This window comes from Hypoxylon fragiforme (assembly GCF_022984875.1).
Source record: "Hypoxylon fragiforme strain CBS 206.31 chromosome Unknown GGS25scaffold_3, whole genome shotgun sequence".
Taxonomy (NCBI): domain Eukaryota; kingdom Fungi; phylum Ascomycota; class Sordariomycetes; order Xylariales; family Hypoxylaceae; genus Hypoxylon; species Hypoxylon fragiforme.
In genome coordinates, this window is record NW_026054758.1 from 752,133 (window position 1) to 776,575 (window position 24,443).

The window sequence follows — 24,443 nt, forward strand, 5'->3', positions numbered from 1 at the left end:
AGGACATGGTCGGGGCACTGGGCAAACGAACAAACGGAGCTATTACGGGCCCTCGGGTTTCTGCCAGCGTCACCGTACACTTGTACGTAGAGATACTGCGTGCTACTCCGAACATAGTTCAAGATTACAAACCCGTACCTTTCATGCCTCCTCTTATGGGAATAAGACTATGCATCCACGAGAAGCGTAGAGCCATGGCATATTGGTAAAGACCGAACAACCCCTAGCTTCGATCGAGGTCCGTTGACACCAAACTTTTGACCAGGGACTGGCATGGGCGCATTCCTTTCTCGGTCTCCCATAAACACAAATCCTGTGCCTCCTCTCCCGGCTTAGGTCTTCTCGAGGATGCTCGCCTTCAAGTCGTAGATCTTCGCTCTAATCAATCCATTTGATGAGCTAGCATAGGATTATCCTGGAGTTCAATTATTGAAAAGTAGCCAAGAACCTTATGCTCTACTTGGCGCATTCATGTACTCGAGGAAATAGAAGGACGTCGGTTTGCGGCTTCTTGGTGAGCATCTTAGCCAGATCTTGGCAACCAACTTGGGAATGCAAAATCAAGAATAACTAAACTGAACCTTATGGCATTGCTCATTTTTAATCCACGTGGGCGTTTCGAAGATGCTCGTTCATTGTCCGTGTGTCATATAGGTAGTGTGGTGACTAGGTTATTAGGTACTTACTGATTGAAGCATTTATTGTGATTCGTGATCTCGTCAGGTCAAAAAGCTGTCGCTATCGATAGGGAAAAAAGTATCAAAGTATCAAAAAAGTCAAAAAGATTGAGAGCTGCAGGATTCGAACCTGCGCGGTTTCCCATTGCGGGTTTATAAGGTTTCCCAAAGGAGAAGACCTAAACACAACGCCTTAACCACTCGGCCAAACTCCCAGTGAAAGAATATGTATGTTGCCAGAAGAGGTGTTTTTAATTTCTCGCATCAGCATCCTACGCCGGGCTCGAACCGGCAACCTTCAGATTAGAAGTCTGACGCGCTACCATTGCGCCAGCAGGACTTGAATCGAGAACCTCTTAAGGCTGATTGGTTGAAATGGGTGATGTTTTTATGTATTATATACCTAACTTAGGTAGGTAGCTTAACTTTAGTTGTTGCTGGATTGCGAACTGTGTAGCGTCTCTATATTGGGGCTAGCGCCATAGTACTTTCACCGTACTACCACTGTCTGCTACCCTACATAGTAGGTATCTAACCTAGGTATGTATGTAAGCACTCTAAACTCCAAACTCTTCATTGTAGCCAAACAGTTACAATTCTAGTGGCGTTGATGGAATCTAAAAACTTCACGAGCTTGGTGCTTAGACCAGTAGAACGGCGACAAAGCGTGGCCCGGGCCGTTATTATCGTGGTCGCCGCCGACATCCCCGGTCAGAGTACTACTGATATTTTCCTGAATCGAATCGACCTAGCTACCTAGTCTTCATGGCTTTAGTCGATGGCTCGATGCAGCATGGCCAACGGGTGAACCTTTGTCAGCTGTCTTATACTATTAGTAGTATCAAAACTAAAGTCGAGTCACGAGCTGTGTCAAGCCGATCCCCAACCACCAAAATATCTGACGATCGCCGATATAATCCACACAAACCGCCTACACCTACGTAATAGTAACGCCGATTTAAAGGTGCATCTTTGTTCGGAAGTTCCCGCAACCGACAATAGTTCGGCGACAGACATTGTATGCGGCTCAAAATGTCTTTGTCACAGCTGCGCCATCTTGAAACATCCTCTTACCTCCCCTCTTTCACCACGAATCAGACAAGTATAAATATCATGCGCAGGTAAGCACGGTCGTTTTATTGTGATCTATGATCTATGCGTATCTGATCATGAGGGCTGCTTTCTATATTACCGTAGCGACAATGTAATGTATGCCTCCTTGTCTCTGCATCTAGCCTCATCGAATGCTGTGTGAGGTTCGTTATGAAAGTGATGCCAGCCTGACTAGCTAAGTACCTACGCGGGCCTAACACGTTGGTTTAGCACAATGTCGAACAACTAACTCCACGTGGCGAATAGCCTCACTATAGACCATATGATAGGTATAGGTATCTATTACTAACCCAATACTTCACTTTAACCCAGACAAGCACATTCAACCAAAGATTCAAGATTCAACTCTTACTGATTTTATTTACTAAACAACTATCAAGCATACCTAACAAACATACCTACCTAAGTAGGTAGTAAACAACAAGCAAGCACACTACATTGATAGTTCATCACTTTCACCATTTCTTTCAAAACATATCTTTCTCTCTCGCTCTTACCAGAAGGAATCAACCAAAAAAAACCCCCGCCAAACTTTTTCCCCCTTTAAAAAACGCCAGCACCTAGTAAGACGCCAGCGCCTAGGTAGCATAATGCCCCCTTTCCATTTCCCGACCGCCGGCTAGCCTGTTACCAGCCTACCGGTAGTTTTCCTCCTCATATCGCCCCCCCTTCGCCTTCAAGAACTCAACAAAAGTCAACTCCTTCCTCTCCCTCCCACCACCATATGGCTCTGGTATATGCGCCATATACGGGCGGTGATGATTGTAATGAGGGCGGTGATGACTGTGCGCCTCGACGATCGTCGAGCTGATCTCGTCGCCGGTGAGGTCTTCGTGCGACGGCAGTGCGGAGCTGGCGTTGATCATGCGGAGCGTCGCGTTGAAGGCATCCCTCGATATCGGCTTCTGGGCCAGCGAGGCGGGCACCGTGGGGCGTCTTGGCGAGGGGAGGGGGTCGCGGTATTTGCTTTGGAGCTCGTGACGCTGATTACTCTGGCTCGGGTGCCGCGGTGATGCTGGTGATTTGGGCGTTGGCTCGTGATGGCCCCGAGAGGGGATGTGCAGTGACCGGTGCTGGCTTTGGTGCTGGCTTTGATGTAGGTATCGCGGGGACTTCGGAGAATGAGGCACTGGCTCGCGAGGAGACTGGGGAGGAGGGGCCCGAGAGACCGCGCGGTTCGGCTCAAACCTGTATTTCAAGTGGTCTACAACTTCTTCTTTCCTCGGCGAGGGTATTTCGACGCCTCGACCTTCTTCCGGGTCGCGAGACTGCGGGTGTCGGTACTGGTAGTGTGATTTCTCATCATCCCGGTATTTCGACCGTCGGGCTTCACGGCTTTCTTCGAACGCCTCGTGCGACTGGTGGTGGCGGCGGCGTTCGTGGTGGTGTCGAGCCGACATATTCAGATGCCGCGTATCCTGCTCCAGATCGTGCATCGCCTGATCCAAAGTAGAGTTTATATGCAGGGGCCGTGTGTCCTGCTCCAGATTACGCATAGCTTGATCCAGGGTCTGATTCGCATCTCTTCGTCCTCGTTGTTCCGGACCGCGATGGCGACGGGATTCCCTGGCGCCCTCGCCAGTTCGCGTCACCAGCTCGGCCCAGGGGTTTTCCTCCCCTGGGTAGCCTCCGTCCGCGAAGCGAACGGTTTTGCGCTGGTATTTAGTCTCGCTGTCGGTGAAGTGCCCCGACAAGGGCGAGGATTCCTCGCCGAACTCCGGCTCGGAAACCCAGCCCTTGTAACTGTCCGCAGCCCACAGTCTTCCCACTGGGTGTTGGGATAGAGGGTGTATGTGGTCCAGTGCCGCACAGCACGGGACGGGCTCTACAGTTTTGCCGGTGCCCTCGGTATATACTGTGTACTCGTGGTCGTAGGCCACGACCTCGCCTTCTCCGTATTTGTCGACATCACGATATGTCAGCTGTCCATTGGCAGGCTCCTTGGCCGGCTTCGACTTTCTTCTAATATGCATATGCATTGTAGAAAATGTCTTATTTCTATTAATTATTATCTTTTACCCTAGGTACAAACCAAAATAACCGCCAGCCAAGTGTGAAAAGAAGAATTTTCGAAACACGAGAACTGCAATATAAGTCTCAGCGAGTCTGTGCTGCTGTTCTGCTGTAAGTAGCATGGAGGTGCATCACCAAAACTGTTTAGCTTCAGTGGCGCTCCCATATATATAGGATATTCTCCCCCGCCACGAGCATGCCTCTGCGTACTGTACGACCATCTAAGGGTATGGTGTTTGGCGTGAAGGTTTACTGTTCCAACAAAGCCGTGGGACGAGCTGCGTCGAACGGACAAAGCCGAATCTCGGGTCGATTCTGACATGTCGGATTCTAGTCATAATAGGATTGTCTCTTTGTCAAAGAGGGACTGGGCGTGTGAAGGGATGTTGTTTAATCCCTACTAGGTACGGTTCCTGGGTTCTGTACAACACCAAGCTATGAGGTGGAGATATGGTCGTTACTTAGGCTTTGTTGGGCGTGTGTAGGATCAAAGTAGACATTCAGATCGTGCTACCTGGATCTGGTTAACGTCAAATAAACTGATTACACTTTTTACTTTGCGTCTACTTTATGTATGTAGGTACTTATGCCCCATAAGTCCGTAAGACTCAAGCATGCTTGACATGGTGCAAGATGGTTGGAACTCATGTTGACTAACCTACACTGGATGAGCGCGCAGAGCCCAGGGGCTAACATTACTCGATTCATCTCGACAGAGAATAAGAATCCTGGTATCATCTCTACCTAGGCTATTAATCCACCACCTAGCCAAGTATCACGGTTTCCAACTGCTCGCGATCCAAATGAGACTGCAACGCTGCTCTCAGTAATCCCTGGCTCTTTGCTATAGCGGGCACGACGCCATCGATCTGCTGCAGATTCCCTCGCATGCTGTCCATGTGATTCGCAATCTGCCCCGCCAGACCGGCCAGCTCCTCGTCTACGAGACCAGCAAACGCCCTACCGCTTCCCTTCGCCGCAGTTTCCACCCCGCCGGTATAGTCGTCAGAATAAGGAGTGGGCGGCTTCTCGGGGACCAGCACGTGCATCTTCCTCATCTGGTCTCTCCTCTCCCTGGCTTCGGCGCGGGCGTTCGCGCCGAGACGACTGAGTACCTTATACTCGTGGTCTAGCTCCTTCTCGGCGCGTTCCTTTTCGCGGCGCAGGAGCTCAACGCTGTGCAGTAGCGGATCAAGCTGAGACTCGAGGTTCTGGATCCCGGAGATAGTGCGCTCGAACTCGAATTCCTCTTCGCGCCGCGTTGATGTGGTCGCTGGCGGAAATGGCAGGCCGCGCGAAATCTTGGAGCGTAGGCGGTTGCTGACAGCATTCAGTGCTGATGTAGCGTATGAGTGCCGTTGTTGGTTGTTTATGCGTAGAAGCACAGGTCTGGAGGTGGATTGCAAAAGCGTCGCTACACTGGAAAGAGCTGGCGCCTCAAGGGGTGTCCATTTGGATTCGATGACATTACGAGGGACTCTGCGTGTGCGCGTGGCGAGGTGGCGGTACCGCGGTGGTGAGCCAGCAGAATCTGGAGACGATGACCGGTCCTGCGCCTCAGACGACTGTCTGTGTCTTCCTGATCTCGAGGCTGCTTTATTGGCTTGACGAGACCTATTCGCTCCAGGACGATTATCTTCTTGTATAGAAGCATCTTGTTCCTGCGATGGCTGTTCGAGGGACTTCTTCCGCTTCTCTTTCCCAGGCGGTGCGGCATTCTTCTTGGGCTGGTTTTTGGACTTGGTATTTCCTTCCACTTCATTAATCACATGATTATTGAGAGAAGGGCGACCTCGTTTTTTCTTAGGCTGAGGTCTGGCTTCTCTTTCTATCTCAATCGTCTGGGGATGCGCTGTCTTCTCACGCCCCTTAGACTTTTGGTTACTTGATGCTTCTTCAATGGTAATGTTGACCACCTCTCGTGCCCCTTTGCCGAATAAGTCTGGAGACCGGCGAACTCGACCGCTTCGTCGGAGGAGGCTCGAGTTACCCTCGTTTTCGTCGTCTGCCTCACTTGCTTCAGCTTGATTGTCTTCGGAGCCCTGAGGTTCTTTGGGAGGTCGACCGGGTTTCTTCTTTGGCGCGTTTTCGCTTATTGGGTTTGACCTGCTATCTTTTTCGCCTTCTCCAACGTTGTCGCTCTTTCGAGAACCTTTCGGCCGACCACGTTTTCTTGGCTGTGTAGGGTCTAGCTCTGGCTCTGGTTCCCGTTCCGCATTCTGATTGCCTCCTCCACCGTGGTTTGTGTGTACTACTGCCAGGGGAACGCGCTTCCTCGTCGTCTGTTGTGGTTGTGAAACTTTGAGTTCGGGCTCAGGCTGTATCCGGGAGGTTCCAGCGTTGGATGGGCGTCCACGCTTCCTGGGACGTGAAGCTCCGTCTACATCGGCATCTCTGGAGTTTTCAGGTGCTGTAACTGGCTGATCTTGTGTCGAAAGTCCAAGCTGGGATTCCGACGCGTCGATATTATCGCGCGACGCGTTTGTAGGACGGCCTCGCTTGCGCTTCTGATTTGCAGTCTCTGGCGCCTGGAGATGGTTAGTCCTGAAGAGTTAAATGATGGAAGTTCACAAACCATTATTTCTGAATTAGCTAAAACCTATTACCGCATCGCCAACTGGTATGATATACTACTATGTATTAGTTGTTATCAAGTTGAACCTTGAATCAATGATGTCTTCAGATGTTTAATGTTCATATAATAAGTACTTAGGTACGTAATGTGTACATTACATACATACAGTAACACATTCAATCTTATCGTTATCGTTATGCCTTATCGCATTAAGCTGTGGCTAATGAGCATGGTGTGGAAGTGCAAGCTACTGCCCAATGTAGAACTTCCCGAGTCAAAGTTGAAGTTGAAAAGGCTGGGATTTACCTGGTACGTACTTGGTTAGCTCAGTCAACAAATTAAATGCGCCGCCTACAAGGTGGAGCCTTAAATCTTGGCAAGGCAAGGATGGAGTCGCTCATCTTATCTGGGGAAGCAGCTATTGGGGGAGGAACGCGTCCTGGGGCTCCTTTGCGTGGAGTTCCCATTGACTGTCAATCGCTTACCAACTTTTTTTTTCTTTTTCCACAACTTTAGCTCTTCACACTATTACTTGACCAAGTGCCAGACTGGAGAACACCGTGGCGTTGAGCTTCAGTTTAACTATAAAAATATATACATAGTAATTCCTTCATTCTTGTTTATATCATCCTCAATTTAAATTGTAACATTATCCAATTACATCATCCTTCCGGCCTTCCGTGGCTTACTCTGTACTATCCCTCTGAGCTTGAAATCCACTACGAGGCTCGAGCTCTTTTTGAACACCTATCCCACATCTCGTTTACTATTTTTCAATATGCGATTCTCTACAGCCTCAGCTATCATTAGCTTGCCGCTATTAGCAGCAGCAGATGTCCCTGAGTATCAAGCTCAATTTGAAAACTACCTCGGCCAGGCGCAGACCTACCTGGGCAAGTTTGCCTCCAAGATCCCTCACCCTAACAGACATGATCCCGTCGCTGCCGCCGAAGCTAAGGCCGGTGCCTTGAATATGGACGTGTTGAGCTTGAGCGGCTGGAAGGATACTCTGTACGGGCCCGTCAAGCCTGAAAGCACAACACCAGAGGAGTGGTGGGTCCTTATCACCGGTGGAAATAGGACATGCTTTGGTAAGATCCTACATTCCGCGAGCTCATTGTGAGGCTCGCATATGACTTATGCCCCTAACCTTAACTAGGCCATTGTGGCAACGTCGAGGCTGCGTTCAACGAAACTGCCGCGAAATGGGCTGTTACACCGGGTGCCCCGCACACTGCTATGCTCAACTGCGAGGATCAGCCTGTTCTTTGCAATTCATGGTCGGCCCCAGTTGGCGCCATTTGGATCTTCGAGATGCTACCCGAACCGGCTCCGGTCGACATCTGGACCAAGCGATTCAACATGACAACTGTCACTGCTGATGACATCGATGCTCTACAGAAGGAGGGCTATAAATCCACTGCTAAATTGCATGACGGATATTTCCATCCCTTCAACGGTCCTCTCGCCAAGAATGGTGTCGCTGCCCCCCTTGGATGGGTTCTGTATGCCTTCAACCTTCTCCCTAGCTGGGCGTTCATGGTTCTTGTTTCCATCTTCAGCCGGACTATGATGTGAGTTAACTTGGCGTAACCTGAATGTAGACAACAGTTGACTAACAGTCCAACAGGACCAACCGAATGACCCAACAAGCAGGTGGCCAACGCCCGGCTGCTGCTGGTCAGGCCGCCCCTAGAAGATAGGTTGGAATCTGTTAGATAACACTTGGGATATCTTATGGAAACTGGATGGTTATGGGGAAATGCGGATGATATGCTCAGGGTTCTGGACTGTTGGTAGAAAAGGACTGTATGGTCACGTTTTCGCAGTATTGGGTCAGGGTGACATAGTCATATAGTGGTCTAATGAATGAGGTTGCGCATCGTTGATCACGTCTTGTGTCTGCAAACATCTTCAATGCGCCGAAGGCCATCGAGAACGTCGTCTTTCAACTTGGGGTTCCCGAACCGGCCATATCGTAGATCGCTCATATTGCCCACAACTTGTTTAATAGACTCGAGGAGGGCGGCTTCTTCCTCTTCCATGGCCGATATCTCTCGCTCTATATCAGCGACAGCTCCGTCCATATCAGGTAAGATGGTGAGCAAGGTATGCTGCTTGGGTTGAAGTGTGCTAGAGGTCGGCCCGAATAACTAGAAAATTCAATTAGCGGTGGCATTTTCAAGGTGGTTCATTAGTAAAGGAAGTTGTACCGTTCGCTCAATTTCAATTTCATCGTCTTGCTCCTCAAGTTCGGCTTCTCGCCGAGCCTTGATCACCTCTCGGCGTAGAGCTTTGCCCTGCCTGATTTGTGCATCGATGTTCTGAGACACGCCATCAACTACAGAATTCCGCTGTTGTTGGAGATCTCGGTAGAGGGCACGAATTTGGGGAGATGATTGTTGTGATTTGGGGAACAAGGAGGTGAAATCTTGTAAGGAGATGAAAGTGGGTAAGCGGGCTGGAAGGAGAAGGTAATTGCGCAGAATGGTCGCCTCGTTAGTTGCCATAGTGGAAGAATTAATTGTGTAGGTATGATACTAGACATGTAGGGAAAAGAAAGATAAGTTGCCAGGTGTTGATTGTGTTTGTTGCATATAGCCTGTTCAGAGTAAAATTGTTTGTATGTACAATACATAGGTATGCACCTCTAAATAATTGATCAATGATGTTGTAGCTGAGTTATGAGCTGGCTGAGTTATGTGATAGTAGGTAATTGCTAGGTAAATACGGGTAGGTACCTATTCCCTACCTCCCTAATTAATTGGTGATGATTGTACAAATACACGAGGATGTACATGAACCCAAGTGCCCCCCTGTTGATCACCTCAAACTCCCCCCATTTTGGGCCGACGACTATACCTCATTCGAACAGGCACTTGGGCTCAACTGCTTTTTTAGGCACTTGGGTTCAACTTTTTATCTCTTAAGGTTTATTTTTTCAAAAACGAAAAATTCATAATTAATTATTAATTAATTATAAACATAACTTTAAAAGATAATTATAATAATTATTAAGTTTAATATTGAGGTTTGCTATGTGCACTACCTATTTTTGCTATCGGGCCCTTAGGTGCACTACCATTAGGTATTGTACATCCTATAAGTCCACTAAATCTTAAAAGCAGGGGCCCATCTAAACCATCCATCCCATCCCCCCAAATAACTCTTCAACCACATGTCGCATCACAATGCAACCAGATTCAATTGAAAGGGCGTTCAATTACCGATTGATTGATGTAGGTCTTGAATTGAGGCGATTCGTGGTCGGAAAGTTATTCAGGTAAATAGGTGGTAGCCCGGGAGGCACGTGACTACTCTTAGGGGCACACTAGAAGCTCTTGGCCCACGCTAAGAGCCCTTGGGCCAATTGGAGCCAAACCTTATTCAACAGTTTCAATCTTGAATAACTCCCTGAAACATCCAGCTACAAACATGCAACCAAATTTGATTAACAGAGAATTCAATTACTGATTGATTGATACCGGCTGCACCTTGGGGCGATACGTGGTTGAAGAGTTATGTTGGTATTTGTCTCGGGAGCAGTCACGTGACACTTACTAGCGTGACCCCAGGCGGCTCTAGGGCTCTTTGGCGGCTCTAGGGCTCTTTGGCGGCTCTAAGGGCTCTTAGTGTGGCCCTAAGAGCTCCTAGTGTGGCTCTAAGGGTGATCACGTGCCTCCCAGGCTGCGACCTACTTACTTGAATAACTTTGCGACCACGTATCGCCTCAATTAGAGACCTATATCAATCAATCGGTAATTAAATGCGCTTTCAATTGAACCCGGTTGCACGTTTGTGGCTATATGTTTCAGAAGGTTATTTGGATTGAATTGAGGTGGGCAGCTGGGGGCGCTAGAGGCGCTAGATTAGGCCCGGATTTCAAAATTTAGGGCATGTACCGGTACCTAAAGGTAGTGCACCTAAGGCCCCGATAGCAAAAATAGGTAGTGCACATAGCAAAACTCTTAATATTTTATATATTTTAATTTTAATTTAATTGATTTATAATTAATTTGTAATCAATTATAAGTTAATTCTTAATTGATTTTTAATTGATTCTTATTTAATCATTAATTAATTAAAAATAAATTGCTATCGGAGGCTTATCCGCACCCTAGTACATAGCGCTGGTCCGGGCTCTCCAGCTAGCCTCTAACATACTATCCTTAATAACTTTTCCTTCAATGGACGCATCTTGATGCAACCGGTATCATTAGAACCGTCTCAATTAGCGCTTCCAAATGATATATGTTTCAGATTGATGCGACCGGTAGTTGCGAAGTTATTTAGGATTTCTTGAAGCAAAGGCAGTTGGCGCTAGCCGAGGGTTATCACGTGATCCAGGTATTGGTTACAGATGTATCTTTTTTCAGGTGCTTCTTAATCTTTAAATTCAAATAACTTCAGATTCAGATATCGCATCAATCTGAAACATATATTGTTTGGAGGCTCTAATTGAGGCGATTCCAACGATATAGGATGCACTAAAGCCTCAGCTTGGACTGATGATGGATTGTGTGGTTTTAGGCAGATTGAAGCTTTGAAGCTTGGGCTTTTTGCAGCCAGCAAAACTCAAAAAATAAGACTCGAAAGTTCAAATAATCAGGTGGGCCCCTGTCAGTCATATGGCCAATTACAACTCGCTAAACTCCGGATTTTCGTGTGACCGAGCCCCATTCTGGGTGGGCTTTATAGCGGGACACTAGGCCTAAAATGGGGGGAGTTTGAGGTGATCTACAGGGGGGCACTTGGGTTCATCTACCTCCTGCAAATACACCGGGGTGGGTGTTGGGGAAAAAAACCACTTTAAGGCAAAGCGCGTCGGAAAACGCGTCCGAGCTTTTTTGGTGTATCATTGCCACGGGCAGGAACGACATTCTTTGCTAAGCAAGCACACTTTAAACACTTCCTTCCTCAATCGCATGTGATCTTAACGCAAACCTTCCCCCCTTTTTTTCTTCACCTCTTCACACAAATTGCGAAAGACGCATCAAATTCGTCATTGTTCTTACAATAAAGCAATCAAGAATTGTGACACATAAGACTGCACTGAAAATAACTATAATTATCGCCCCTTCTTACTTCTTATTTCCACCCCTGTGAACATAATCGTAACCAACGCGATCATGGCTCCCTCAAGACAGAGCCAGGCGCCTCCATACGCCAAAGACGAAAAGGTTCTTTGCTTTCATGGCGACTTAATGTATGAAGCAAAGATCATTGAGGTTGCCGTAAAGTCCGGCCAGAAGCCTGAAGATGCACAGTACCGCATCCATTATAAGGGCTGGAAAGCTAGCTGGGATGATTGGGTTTCGCAGGACCGTATACGAAAGTTCACTGAGGACAATAAGCAGCTTGCCAGTCAACTGCAAGCTCAGGCTCGAATGCGGACTCATGGCCCTAAAGGAGGAAAGAAGGGTGTTAAGGCTAACGGTTCCGAGTTGAGTTCTGCTCGTGGTAGTGAAGAGCGTGCTGCCGGATCCTCAAGCTTTGGCGGCCGTGGCCCTCGGCGCGGCAGGGACTTTGAACTAGAGAACGTAAGTCCCTTTATTTCATTCACCTATATCTCATTATAGTCAGCATCGGATTCTGGGGATCGTGGGCGTTGAAATGCCTTCAACCCGCCTGTCCTTTCTTTATATATCAGTACCTCCCTCCATATGGATCAATATCGCCACATAGGAAGGACTAGAGGCCACCCGTTCCCCAAATACGTACCTGGATTCTTTCACCGGAGGCCGGCTATCAATCTCGACCTTGGCCCTGGATTTACTATCTTCACGGCATACTGAGGTTACTGCAATGTTGAACGACACCCGCTTGGTAGTCTTTACTCTCAGAGTATGGGTTTACAAACATGAACAGCCCATCAGTGTGAATGGGAGTAGGAATGGGAGCAAGTGGGGTGAATACCGATGCCATTGGGACGGCATGTTTAATATTCTTCTCACACGGTGGGACGTAACTGGGTAGCCTGAGGATTCAGGCATGAACTTGCGACGAACGACTGTCAACATGACAATGGCGGCTATTTTGAGGGCGCCAAAACAATTTGGTGCCTAGGGCATCCTCCTTGCCGAATCGCCATCTATGCTTCCCGCACTGGTTCCAAAAACTATATAAACCCTTGCGTAAAATACTTTGACGGAATTCTATCCTCCTTCCATACACACACGCCTTCGAACGCATAACCTCATAAATCGTTCAAATTTCTTCACACCCAACACAAAGACACCAACCCTATTCACTACCTAATCCTCAACCCATTCTTTTTATTCCCTTCATATCAATCCAACGATTGTTTCAAGATGGGTCCGAAGAAGAATACGCAGGCGCCTAGACCAAGACGCATCATTACCATCAATGACTATACGGTTCCACCAAGACGAACCCGTAGTCATACTGACCCCGAGGATCCAGAACTAATCGATCTGGATCACCCGGAAGCCGCGCGGGAGGCAATCGAGGCAGGCAACGCGGCATCACTTGATGCTGTCATTGCGGCCACAGCTGCCTCCCAGCAAGAGAAGTCGACTGGCAATCCATCGACTTCTCGGCAGACCCGAGCAACCAGAAGCTCAACTGCCACTCTGGATGCTGCCACCGTACCCCGTCTCCCCCACCCCACCTTGACTTCAAATCACAAAAAGTCATCACCTAAAAAATCATCTCCTCCCAAACCAACCTCTCCTACCAAAAAAGCAGCTCCTACCAAGAAAGCAGCTGCTTCCAAAAACTCATCCCCCAAAAGCAAAACTCCTACCAACCCTTCCACCATGGCTGCCAATAGCGACAATGCCCCTCAGCTGAACAAATTCTCCGACGAGAGCATTCTGGCTCGTCAACAAGAATTCATGAAAAAGGGAAAAGCAGTGGGCACGAGCGGGCGACAACGAGTCATACCTCTTGTCGCTCCCTCGAAAGAACCTCAAATACGTCGGCAAGGACGGAAAGCTCCTCGTTAATGACGACCGATTCGAGGTTCCTATAAGCGCTGCACACCAAGATGGTCACCCGAAGGCCATTGACGCCGAGGAGCGAGGCGTCTTGACCCGCCAAATAATGATTTGGTACCGTGGTGTTGACCATGGTATCAACAGACCAGTGGCCGGGATCCCTTCTAGCGAGCCTTATAGGCCGCACGACCTGGAAGCCTTCGAAGACAGAATTGGACGGGTTATTAATGATGATGCTAACGCCCAACCACAGGAGGACATATTCCACGCTCGCCCTTCAATTAAACTCATCGTTCCCGACATCTTGAAGGCGATGCTCGTTGACGACTGGGAGAATGTCACCAAGAATTACCAGCTCGTCCCCCTCCCCCACCCTCACCCCGTCTCAAAGATTATCGACGACTACTCCGCTTATGAGACCCCCAAGCGCCCTGCTGGCTCGTCTCATGTCGACATCCTCGACGAGACGCTATCTGGCCTCAAGGAGTATTTCAACCGATCTCTTGGACGTATCCTTCTCTATCGGTAAGTTCTACTGTTCTGAAATTCGAGGCTAGATTCTAACTGCAGCTAGGTTCGAGCGTGTCCAATATGCCGAGATCCACGAAAAGTGGCAATCCAACGACCCCGAGTACCACGGCAAGCACGCGAGCGACTTCTATGGCCCTGAGCATTTGATGCGTCTTCTAGGTATGCCATAATCCCCCCGTATCATCAAAAAACTCGAACTAACTGCCTACAGTCTCGCTGCCAGAACTTATTGCTCAGACCAACATGGATCAGCAATCGGTCAACCGCCTTAGAGAGGAGTTGTCCAAGTTCTGTGCCTGGCTTGCTCGCAACACGGATACGTACTTCGTGAACCACTACGAGTCACCTCCCCAGGATTACATCCAGAAGGCCAAGGACTAAATACCGACTAGTCTTCAAGAAATCGCCATGTCGTCCATGATCCCTCTTATATAACGATACTACGCGGCATGTGTGAGGCTGAAGGGAGTCTCGAACTCAAATTTGCAACAAGACTCACACCCTCTCTATACATCTATATAATACCCAACAGTCGACACGGTCCTCTGCTTCTGTCAAGTATATGCCATGTAAGGCATTACGAAAAATAAGAGGTGGATTTCCTCTATATATCCATATGGATGTGAGGGGTATACTTATCGGCTCTCTAGGTGCCTACCTACTAGGTACACATTACGAAGGGTTCCATGAGAGGAGGAAAGTGGAGGAATATTTTTTGGACTCGTTGGCAAAGAGGTTATTCCCGTCTCCGGATAGGGATTCCCTTCTATGCCGTATTGTACCCATAGTTTAATTTCGCGGGTCTTTTTTTACTCTTCTGGTTCTTTTCCTTGATGTGACGTGACTTGATTTGCTGTGCCTGGGTGTCTTTTACAAAGTTGTGCTACATCGTGCCTAATAATTTGGAGTGTTCATGGAGTTCATGGCTGGGCTATCTCAGTGTTCGGGTACCTCAATGAGTGGAAGTTTCGTTCGTGCTTTTGACCTCGTTTTTTTATGCTCCGAATCCTCTGGAAGTCCCTCGTATTGATGATACCTACCCAATCAACTGCTGAATACAATGCATCACGATACTATCAGAAGCGCCTACCTATCTACATAGCCCCACGTCATCACCATACCTCGTAGAACTAAACGCCTGAGCCCCCTGACTCCCGAATTGTTCATCTGCGTCTACAGGATAGTAATATGCACGTAGCTACCAATGAGCCCTACGTATATTAATGCTGATTAAATACTTAATGATATGCGTATGACTAAGCACAGAGTAGACATTGATTATTAGTTATTCTAGACTGATGGTATTATATCGAACTAGGCAGGAACGTGCTATCAGCGCCTTCCTGTTACCATGGAAATATCTAAAAAAAAAAATTCATCTGCCCCTCTTCAAGTTGTGCGTCAACATGCCCTACCCTACCCTCGGTACCTAAGGTTGATGCATCGTTGCTGCCGCTGTTTCTTTAAACCTTTTGCTGGCCCACTTATGAGCAACTTTGACAGGAGGGGTTTATAAACTTGGAAGGAGCGAACTCTAATAAAGCAGGAGGAAAGAACGGCAAACGAGTATCTTATCATCAGTTTTGATGCCTGAAGCAAGCTCGAAGCGAGTTAAATACAGGGCTTAGGCAGTGGATGGATACAGCAAGATTAAGGGCTCATTTAGGCCCAGGACAGAGGGGTTGCCAACATATACCTAAGTTGGTATAATAGCATAATTTTCTCCTTTCTAACAATAAACACACAAGCCTGCTGTTACATTGAGACCTACAACACCTCCAACTAATACCTCCTAACAAACTCCCCCATCTTCGCCGCGACCCCCCACGCGCTTTCCTCGAACCCGAACGCATTGCCGAGCATCAGCGTATCATGGCACGCCGCCTCTTCATAGTGCAGCTCCACCACATTCCCCCCCTCCTCCTCCTCCTCCTGCTCTCCCATCTCCTCCGCCCAGCGCGCGATATCCGGCGCAAAGACCTCCGCCGCGCCAGCATTGACGAAGATGGGCACCGGTGCGGGGAACGGGTTACCTAGCGGCGTGATATACGGGTGATATTCAGATTTCGGGTTGGCGGCGAAGCGTCCGGCGTACGCATTGGCGCCCCATTTCAGAAACGCCGTCGGGACCCAGTCTGTCCGCCAGTTTGGCGTGCGCGGCAGGGCATCGTATGTCAACGGCGTGACCCACGGCGAGACCAGCGCCGCGCACCTCGGCACCGGGATCCCGAGCTCGGCGCCAAACTCGTGGAGGTACCGCAGCAGCGCGATGGCGAGGTTCCCGCCGGCGCTGTCCCCCGAGACGACGATCTGCCGCGCCGGGATCTGGAGGTCCTCGAGCAGGAACAGGTAGCTCGTCAGCGTGTCCTGCAGGGCTGCGGGGAAGGGGTCGCGGTTGGAGTAGCCGGCGAGCCGGTATTGCAGCGCGAAGACGGCGTCGGCGCCGCCGTGCTCGAGCCAGCTTTTGGTCGCGAACCCGGTCTCCCCCGGTCGGCCGTCCCCGAGGACGAACGCGCCACCGTGGAGGTAGAGGACTACTAGTTTCGAAGCGATGTCTGCGGCGGGAACATCCGGGTACCAGGTTCCCCCCACGGTCGCGGGCTTAACGTCGTTGGATTCCAGTGGCCCTATATATCGGTCCGGGGACCGTGGCTTGATGACCTGGAACCGGTCCCCTTCTTTCCCGCCTTCTATGGAGAGCGGCAGTGTGATGGAGATGCGCGAGCTCATGCCAATAATCGCATGCATGAGGTGTACCGTGAACGTCTGTTTGGCGGTCCATTTTGGGTGTGGCCTGAGAGGTCGGATGAGTGCAATCGCAGCCCAGAAGGGAAGACGGACGACGATCGTTCCGACGGATGCCAATTGGAACAGAAGCCTGAACGGTTGGTATGATACGAGTGGATGTGAGTTCTTGTTGGCCATCTCTGAAGGCACGCAGAAACCGCGTGGTATGTAATAGCTGGGAATTAGATAAGTAGGTAAGTAGGTAAGTAGGCAGCTGAGTGGTGATGCTATTGCCTAGGTAAAACTGCTGCCCGGGTCAAGGTATACCCCACTGATGTGCAAAGACAGGAACGAAGATGCTGGCAGATGGCGTTCTTCGTCAAGACGCCTTCAAAAGATATTCTCGGCATTTACTACCAAACGAGATATTTGTACTACCCTAATCAGAAACAGCCCTCCCGCCTCTAGAAAATGGACGTGATGATAAGGGATGCCGTGGATTATCTTCACGTGTTGGCCAGTTCCTCCCTACCCGAGTAGCTGGGGTTCAAAGCCATGATAACCTTGGTATACATGGGTTAACTCTTGGTTTAGAGAATGGGTGAATGTGTTCATTCCAAGTGCCGACCCGGCTGGTCAGGAAACTAGACCAGGTACTAGGTTAGGTAAATACAATCTGCACCAGCCCGGTCTCTCCTCATTTTTAGTAGCTCGGCGATGCTGGTAAGATTACTCCAAGTCATGTTACATATTCGTGCTGATAAAAAAAAAAGAAAAACGCCTCTTGTGCTTATCGGATCCATTTGGCGTGTTTTGTGTGAGACAAGAATTGAGCGGGATATCGACTTTTTGAAATAGGGAATTTGACGAAATGTGAGGAAATGTCAATGAATATTGACAATCTAATGTCTATACAAGGCGCATGGTAATGGTTACCAGGGAGGTTGCAAGCTAAGGGAATCGGGACGTCCAGACGGCTAAGGAGAATTGAATTGGCACGTGGCAGCTGTCCGCAGATGTTTCACAGCTGTCGACGATCTGGCTGCTTTAGTTCAGGTCTCATGTCTTTAACAACACACACTCTCACAACCTCGATGCTTAGGTAGGTAGGTATACCATGAACAGCCGGTCACAAGATTTGAGCAAAAGGCATGGGGAAAAATGTGAATATCACGCCAGTGAGCATGAGTTTGTTAACGAAAGGGTTTTTACAAGCAAGAGCTCTTCTATCTTCTCGGCTCTCTATAACTAAAGCATGTATCTGAAGGGAATGACAATAATACTAACACCCAGGTAGCTAGTTATGCAACATTGAACATTTAACGAAGTACTATTGATACCACAGTACAATAGAACAGGTAAGACAGAAGTGCCCATCATAGACTTCTCCTTTTTTCGAAAAAGAAAAAAATTTAAGCATGAAAGACTATCGACCGCAGAGTGATGATGATGATGATGATACCCGGCTCCCAAATGGCTGAGACATCGTGATGCCTAGTGTACTTACCTGCCAGCTAGCTAGGTACCTACCCACCTACCTACCTACCTAAGATCCTGATAAAGTTATTATTATTATTTTTTGGTCAATTCCATTAACTACTCGTCTAGACACCTGATAAATGCCGTCTCCCTCTTAACAACCACCCCGTCCCGTAAATATCATATACCTACCTACTACTCCTGTCTCTTCCCTCGCCATCATCATCATCATCAGCATAGTCGTGATCCTCGTCCTCGCAATCCCCCGGCTATTATACCGGCTATCAAGATAGGTACGTACATACCTACCGCCCCACCATTCCCCAGCAAAAAAAGAACAAAAAAACTGGTCTGAGCTGCAGCTATGTACAATGTATCGTACAGCTTTTACACCCCTTACCCCCTTCTGGCGGATAGTCAGTCAGGACGTTGGTGAAATCATTCCTTCCTTCCTTCCTTCCGGGACGTGTGGGTAGGCGGCGCGGAGGGGGAGGGGGAGTAGGATGAAACGAAGTGAGGATTTCTTTTCTTGGGTTGGGGGTGGGACGGTTGAGCTGGGTATCGGTGGTGTCTCCCCCCCCCCCCCCCCCTCCCCAATGATGGGGCGGTAAGGTAGGCTACTTTGTGAGCTGTGATATAGTTAACTACCTATATAGATAGGGGGACAATACTCGTTTCCCCAAGAGACATCCCCCATTGATTGTAATACTGTACTGTACGTACGTACGATGCTCAGCCCACCGAAAGTGACGTGCATGTTTTGCACATACATATGTAACTAACTTACATCGCGAGGCTCCGTGCCGCAACCAGGTAAAGAAGAAGAGCGGATCGATTTAACTACATAGGTTACCTAGATCTCCAGAGAGGCCCCATCGATCTTCTTGGCGTGGAGATGGGGATGTTTCCACCGCCTGATAACTATATCGGAGTGCGGAGCCGAGACGGAAAAGGGGGGGGGGCATTGATAGGTTGTACCTATATACGTGTAGAAAGGCCTCGCTGAAGTTTGCAATGGGTGGTGGATGGGTGAATGCTAGCATAAATAAACCTTCGCAACGGGCGACTAGACATTGTCATGTAGGTATCAGATCTGGGCCTCTTTGACATTTTGTATACAATCCACCTTATCATGGTAATATACCAAATAATTTCATGGAAAATAGACATAGGTAGATAGGCATATGACTAACAGACGGGCTTAACTTACCTATATGGGTGAGTCAACCATCTATCTCGTTAAGCACTGTGGCAAGGTTTCATATACTGTCTTCCATTGCGCATCACTCGACGACCATTCGTGCTCGCCGTATATGCCATTCTCCATACCACTACATATGTAGGTATTCCGACCTGCTGTTACTTGTATGTTCTTTTATTTTTGGGGGAGTTGCTCTTGATCGTGTTGTACGAGCAAGTGGTATATACAATGCGAGGCTGTACAGACTGCACCACTCGCTATATACCTACCTGCCTAGGTAGGTAAGCGGGTATGTATACCGTATTCCGGGACTCTCGTAAAGCAAGCAAGCAAGCAAGCAAGCAGTATGCCCATCAACCCAGTCCACTCACCATACCAGACTCACGCCCATCCATCCATCCACCTCACCACCCTCACCTAGGCACAGCCTTCTCGACCCAAAACCCCTTCTCCGGCCTCCTCTCGTCCCTGAGCTCCTTATTCGACAACGCGCGGTCGACCTCCGACACCTTGACCAGCTCCTTCACCTTGAGTATCATACCCGCCGACTGCGGAGACACGAGGTGAAACACGGTCTGGGAGCGCTTGCGCAGGCCGAGGGCCGCCAGGACACCTTTGGTGCGCTCGGGGAGGCCGATGGCGGAGCGGTGGAGGGTTACGCGGAAGAAGGATGACATTTTTCGTTGGCTTTTATTTTATAAAATATTTTCCCCCAGGGGGTTTTTTTTTGCCTCCTTCGCCCCCTTCTCTAATCGTTTGGTTTGGTTCCCTGGCGCTCGGAATGCGCTGTGCTGTGGTGTGTGGGCTAAAAGTCTATGTCGATATCGAAAAACCGACTCGGCTGGTAGGCAAGTATGTACCTAACCTAGTAGACTGCGATGCGACTCAATTAGATAGCTGCCATAACATTGAAATAGCAAGAAATGTCAAATGTATAGGTAGGTAAGATGAAGGTCATTGGAAAGAAGGGCATGTGTGCGACATACCGACTACTCAACTGAGTGTTTGTTGAACTGATTGAAGTCTTTCAACGTTGGTTTAATTCTTTCCTATTTTTTGTTTTTTGCTACTAAATTGAACTTTTTGGACCTGTACTGCTAGTAGGTACTGTAGTACGTCAATTCATATTTAAGTGGGTCTTTGCGAGGGATTTCCGAGCTTACATAATACATCGTGCAAATACCTTATCTAATCTTCTCTTTACTCCTTTTCAAGGGACTTTGCAAGTTTGGATATCTACGTTACATTCACATAGGCCTTGGTAGCCAGCAGCATAACATCAAAAAGACAAGTTGAATTTATTTACCATCATTTTCATAAGTCTATTGTCTAGATTTCCGAACCCGAGGCAATGGAAATACTAGTTTAGTTACCACCCCTTGCGTTTGGTATCACGCTCAAAACATGTCCCGGCCCAGGTCTGTTGAACTCGATGTGAAATCTTCTCATACAAATCTGTCCCTGACAGCTACAACTTTCAAGGTTGCCTCATCGACTCCACCCTGGCGATTATAATCTTATTTCCTCCACTCTCTCTAGCGGAAGAAAAAATTATGTGTAGCCTCTAAGCAAGTTTCAAATGCATCCGCCGTCTATCTATTTCATGGCAACCTCCACTCTGCTCTCACCCACAGGTCCCGTTTGGGCCAGGGTAGGGAGCAGGTACGTAATGTCATCCCAAGGATGTCTGTATAGACTTGTGCGCAGTCTCTTCTGGTCTAGGTAATGTGCGATCAGACCGATGCTTCGGCCCAGGACGAAGAGACCGTTTAGGACTCCCATCTTCATGTAATCCTCAGCCTCCTCGGGGCTGAACGCACCACAGCTCCTCATCAGATCCACAAAGCAGACAGCGACACAGCCGTCAACGTTGAGGATGAGGTTGTCCTTCTTCGACGTCGTCACCGTCTCAACGGCCAACGCGTAATCTAGAAGCTTGTGGCTGGGGAATCTGGCCAACACGTATTCCTTGACAAGTTCTACACGGAGATCAGGGTTGTTACGCGACTTGATGCGGTGACCAATACCCGGGATGAGCTTGTTCTGCTTGCGCATAGTGTCTACGAACTCACGAGGGCTGAGGCCGTTGTCAGCAGCCTTGCTGAACTCCTCAGCCGCACCGTCCAAGGCACCACCGAATCGAGAACCAATAGTAAGAAGACCAGAGACCAGGGAGCTGATGAGATCCTTGCCTGCACGAGTAGTGATGATGGTGTTCATGGCACCCGAGACAGCCGGGCCGTGATCGGCAGTGAGCATAAGAACCATCTCCAAGAACTTAGAGGCGTAGTCGGGTAGACGACGGCGGAACCAAAGAAGAGACATGACACCACCAATGCCAATGTCTTCCCTGAACACATCGGAGATGGGCATGCCGGCGTAGAGAAGCTCCTGGCCACGGTCGTCGGAGATGGTAGAGATAAAGGCAGCAGGTTTTCGGATGAGGCCAAGCTCCTGCGCCCACGAGTAGTCGATGGGAATCTTGGGGACGACAGGCTCAGGCTGGGGAACAATGACCTTCTCGCTGACGAGCTTCTCGTAGACAGTCTTGACGACCTGGGGTAGGTCCTCAAAGGTGTCGGGAACGTGGAAACCGGCCTCCTTCATCATCTTGTTCTTCATCGCAGCTGTCTCAAGTTGCGAGTTGGCAAAAGATCCAGCGTGACCAAACTGAACCTCCGTCTTGAACATGCTTGCGCAAGTACCAATAGCCCATGCAATGACAGGCTTGGTAATGATACCCTGCTTCACGGCATCAATGACCTTGTACTCCTCGACACCACCTACTTCACCTAGTAGTAGCAGTATCTTGCAGTCGGGGTCTTGCTGATATCGTAGCATGTGGTCAATGAAGGTGGTGCCCGGATATCTGTCACCACCAATGGCAATACCCTCGTAGACACCGTCGGTGTTCTGCGAGACGATGTTGTTCAGCTCGTTGGACATACCACCCGACTTGGAAACGTAGCCAACGGAACCCTTGCGGTAAAGCTTGGAGGCGACAATGTTGTCCATCATACCACCGGTGTTGCCGATCTTGAAGCTGCCAGGCTTGATACCACCAACGGTGGCGGGGCCAATAATGGTGACACCCTTCTGGCGCGCAACATGGGCGATTTCTCGTGCACGCTATTCATTGCAAATGTCAGTTACACTTATACATAATACGAAGTACTCTTGTGGGCTTGCTTACTCGTTCTGGCACACCCTCGGCAATGATAGCGATGGTCTTAATTTGAGGGAATTGCATCAGCTCCATCGTGGAGGAGTAGACACTTCGCGAGGAGGCGAAGTTGACTACAACGTCGACATCGGGGTGCTTGGCCACGGCCTTGGCCGTCTCCTGGTAAACTGGGAGTAGGGTCTCGCTAGTTCCCCAGTACATCTTACTGACGAACTGACCACCGAAGGTATAGATGATGCCAGCAACCGAGGGTGTAGGTCGCTTGCAAATGAAGTCGAAATCAAGCATGCCCTGCACTGCTCGGTTCTGGAGGCCGTAGACAAAGCATCTTGTCTTGTTGTTGAATAGGGCGTGTGAGGGGAGAGGGCTTAGAGGTCGGCTAGGAGCAGCGAAGCGGGTGATGTTGTCGTTAGCAGACAGTCCACCATTCGCGGCGCCAGTGGCACCGGTAGCGGCAGTGGAAGACATTGTGATCGCGTGGGTTTCAAAGAGTTCCTCTTCTCTATAATTGATGGAAAAAGTTAGTCGGGGAGTATTGCTAATATACTACTTTCAAGCCACTTCGTCCAAAACCCTTAGATATCTCAACCATATACAAACTACGTATATCCACCAAGACGAGGAATTTTGTCGTGATTTTCTAGGAGGGGCAACTTGTTTTGTGGTAAGAATAAAACACGTACCTCAGCTAAGATTGAAATAGTTCTGAATTTGGACAATTCTCTCTTGAACTCTCCTTGCACTGAATACTGCAAAGATTGTTAGATCAAATTGCAGTTGCAAGAATTAATAAGAATTAATCCTAAGTATGAAGGAGGCTAGCTCGAGAAGATGGGAATAGGAATTGGTAGTGTGTAGTGGGAGAGAAGGGGGGGGATTTTTTGGGTCGGTGAGCTTTGACGACAACTGGGATTATTTTCCTCAGGTGAGGAATTACTTAGTAGAAATTGAGTGCAGTTTAATCGATGCAGGGACCCACAATGTAAGTAGAAAGCTTCGTGCCTGCAGTTGCAGTTGGTGGGTAGGTAGGGTTGGGTTGAGAAAGGGAAGACAGGACAAGAAATAGGCCGTGCACTACCGGTTTTAGTACATGGTACCTCGATTGGGGTGAATTCCGAGGGGACGATAAAATACAACGAACATTGTATCTATAACGGTGATAGCTTCAAATAGTAAAGTGCACTTACCTAGGTCCTATAGAAACGAGAAACTCTCTCTCTCCTTTTTTCGATTCTAAGAGCCAAAATAATAAGAGATGAAGATGAAGATGAAAATAATAATGTCAAACTTGAAATTGTGTGGTTGCTGTCGCGACCAAAAGAGTCCACAAAGATTGTCCGGCGAGAAAGAAAAAAAACCGTGAGAGGTCTCGATCGGATTAGTTGGGGTAAATTTTTTAAGAAGTTGTTGAATTGAATCGGATCCCTTTTTTTCTTTACAAGCGCCGCTGGGATAATAGTAGCTATTCTTCTTCGCTGGTCCAATTGTAGTGCTGTTTTTGGCTTTCACTTGCCAGTATAGCCCTGGCAAATCCTTGTGTGATCCTGCTTATGTTGGCGACTGGGGGGGTTTGATGGTTGGGCATAGCTGCTGAGACCACCCCACCTTACCATCGATGTATCCTAGCTGGTGCTTGCGTCCCCGGTACGATTGAGAAGCCTCCATATTTCTTAAGGTTAGGTACCGGTACCTCTGACCTTAACAGGACCTGGCCCGATGGCCATACATGTACTCACTCAAGAGTTAAGGCGGGCTTATTCATCTCACCTCATCATCTTCCTTCAAGTTTCAACATCCAAGACCGAGTAAATTAATTTTCCGTTTACTCTCTCCATAATTAGAATAATTCCAGGCATAACTCATATATCACTGATATATCACTGATATATCAGATGACACTCAAGAAAAGTATAAGGCATGCGAACCATGAAGCCATCGTTAACGATGATTGAGAATACATAATGAAACAGGCGTAGTCTCCCCC

The 24,443-nt window shown here is 48.6% G+C and overlaps 8 protein-coding genes and 2 non-coding genes across 10 annotated transcripts; 2 read left to right on the forward strand and 8 right to left on the reverse strand.

Moving 5' to 3' along the window:
• Nucleotides 1-786: 786 nt before the first annotated feature.
• GGS25DRAFT_t29 lies at nt 787-892 on the reverse strand. Its single transcript has one exon. It is a non-coding gene; the product is annotated as a tRNA-Leu (tRNA).
• A 53-nt stretch (nt 893-945) lies between these two features.
• Nucleotides 946-1,017, reverse strand: GGS25DRAFT_t28. The gene has a single exon. It is a non-coding gene; the product is annotated as a tRNA-Arg (tRNA).
• Nucleotides 1,018-1,931: 914 nt separating this feature from the next.
• GGS25DRAFT_168607 (uncharacterized protein) lies at nt 1,932-4,360 on the reverse strand. Its single transcript, XM_049256541.1, has one exon. It carries the CDS (start codon nt 3,767-3,769, stop codon nt 2,426-2,428), a length of 1,344 nt encoding a protein of 447 aa, XP_049118594.1. The 5' UTR covers nt 3,770-4,360; the 3' UTR covers nt 1,932-2,425.
• GGS25DRAFT_168688 (CENP-Q, a CENPA-CAD centromere complex subunit-domain-containing protein) lies at nt 4,095-6,530 on the reverse strand. Its single transcript, XM_049256542.1, has 3 exons — nt 6,379-6,530; nt 4,466-6,331; nt 4,095-4,317 (listed from the first exon to the last, which is right to left on the reverse strand). The coding sequence occupies exons 1-2, from the start codon at nt 6,379-6,381 to the stop codon at nt 4,568-4,570; spliced, it is 1,767 nt and encodes a 588-aa protein (XP_049118595.1). The 5' UTR covers nt 6,382-6,530; the 3' UTR covers nt 4,095-4,317; nt 4,466-4,567.
• A 495-nt stretch (nt 6,531-7,025) lies between these two features.
• Nucleotides 7,026-8,164, forward strand: GGS25DRAFT_168567 (uncharacterized protein). Its single transcript, XM_049256539.1, has 3 exons — nt 7,026-7,469; nt 7,538-7,952; nt 8,009-8,164. The coding sequence occupies exons 1-3, from the start codon at nt 7,157-7,159 to the stop codon at nt 8,079-8,081; spliced, it is 801 nt and encodes a 266-aa protein (XP_049118596.1). The 5' UTR covers nt 7,026-7,156; the 3' UTR covers nt 8,082-8,164.
• A 6-nt stretch (nt 8,165-8,170) lies between these two features.
• Nucleotides 8,171-9,135, reverse strand: GGS25DRAFT_168578 (Cnl2/NKP2 family protein-domain-containing protein). The gene is made up of 2 exons (XM_049256540.1): nt 8,592-9,135; nt 8,171-8,531 (listed from the first exon to the last, which is right to left on the reverse strand). Exons 1-2 carry the CDS (start codon nt 8,886-8,888, stop codon nt 8,268-8,270), a joined length of 561 nt encoding a protein of 186 aa, XP_049118597.1. The 5' UTR covers nt 8,889-9,135; the 3' UTR covers nt 8,171-8,267.
• A 2,063-nt stretch (nt 9,136-11,198) lies between these two features.
• On the forward strand, nt 11,199-14,945 carry GGS25DRAFT_480147 (MRG-domain-containing protein). Its single transcript, XM_049260056.1, has 4 exons — nt 11,199-11,918; nt 13,591-13,862; nt 13,912-14,027; nt 14,080-14,945. Exons 1-4 carry the CDS (start codon nt 11,508-11,510, stop codon nt 14,247-14,249), a joined length of 969 nt encoding a protein of 322 aa, XP_049118598.1. The 5' UTR covers nt 11,199-11,507; the 3' UTR covers nt 14,250-14,945.
• Nucleotides 14,946-15,650: 705 nt separating this feature from the next.
• Nucleotides 15,651-16,793, reverse strand: GGS25DRAFT_519128 (alpha/beta hydrolase fold-3 domain-containing protein; the record flags this gene model as incomplete). The annotated part of the gene is made up of 1 exon (XM_049263647.1): nt 15,651-16,793. The coding sequence occupies one exon, from the start codon at nt 16,791-16,793 to the stop codon at nt 15,651-15,653; it is 1,143 nt and encodes a 380-aa protein (XP_049118599.1).
• Nucleotides 16,794-19,326: 2,533 nt separating this feature from the next.
• GGS25DRAFT_480154 (uncharacterized protein) lies at nt 19,327-20,355 on the reverse strand (the record flags this gene model as incomplete). The annotated part of the gene is made up of 2 exons (XM_049260057.1): nt 20,262-20,355; nt 19,327-20,148 (listed from the first exon to the last, which is right to left on the reverse strand). A coding segment is annotated over exon 2 (260 nt), but the record flags the coding sequence as incomplete, so codon positions are not given.
• Nucleotides 20,356-20,871: 516 nt separating this feature from the next.
• GGS25DRAFT_519130 (citrate synthase) lies at nt 20,872-22,927 on the reverse strand (the record flags this gene model as incomplete). Its single annotated transcript, XM_049263648.1, has 2 exons — nt 20,872-22,404; nt 22,469-22,927. The coding sequence occupies 2 exons, from the start codon at nt 22,925-22,927 to the stop codon at nt 20,872-20,874; spliced, it is 1,992 nt and encodes a 663-aa protein (XP_049118601.1).
• Nucleotides 22,928-24,443: the final 1,516 nt, after the last annotated feature.

Coding starts and splice junctions, on each gene's coding strand:
- GGS25DRAFT_480147 (XM_049260056.1), top strand. CDS start 11,508: ATGGCTCCCTCAAGACAGAGCCAGGCGCCTCCATACGCCAAAGACGAA. Junction 11,919..13,590: donor GGGACTTTGAACTAGAGAAC/GTAAGTCCCTTT, acceptor GCCCAACCACAG/GAGGACATATTCCACGCTCG. Junction 14,028..14,079: donor GCATTTGATGCGTCTTCTAG/GTATGCCATAAT, acceptor AACTGCCTACAG/TCTCGCTGCCAGAACTTATT.
- GGS25DRAFT_168607 (XM_049256541.1), bottom strand. CDS start 3,769: ATGCATATGCATATTAGAAGAAAGTCGAAGCCGGCCAAGGAGCCTGCC.
- GGS25DRAFT_168578 (XM_049256540.1), bottom strand. CDS start 8,888: ATGGCAACTAACGAGGCGACCATTCTGCGCAATTACCTTCTCCTTCCA. Junction 8,532..8,591: donor AAATTGAAATTGAGCGAACG/GTACAACTTCCT, acceptor TGAATTTTCTAG/TTATTCGGGCCGACCTCTAG.
- GGS25DRAFT_168567 (XM_049256539.1), top strand. CDS start 7,157: ATGCGATTCTCTACAGCCTCAGCTATCATTAGCTTGCCGCTATTAGCA. Junction 7,470..7,537: donor TGGAAATAGGACATGCTTTG/GTAAGATCCTAC, acceptor AACCTTAACTAG/GCCATTGTGGCAACGTCGAG. Junction 7,953..8,008: donor ATCTTCAGCCGGACTATGAT/GTGAGTTAACTT, acceptor ACAGTCCAACAG/GACCAACCGAATGACCCAAC.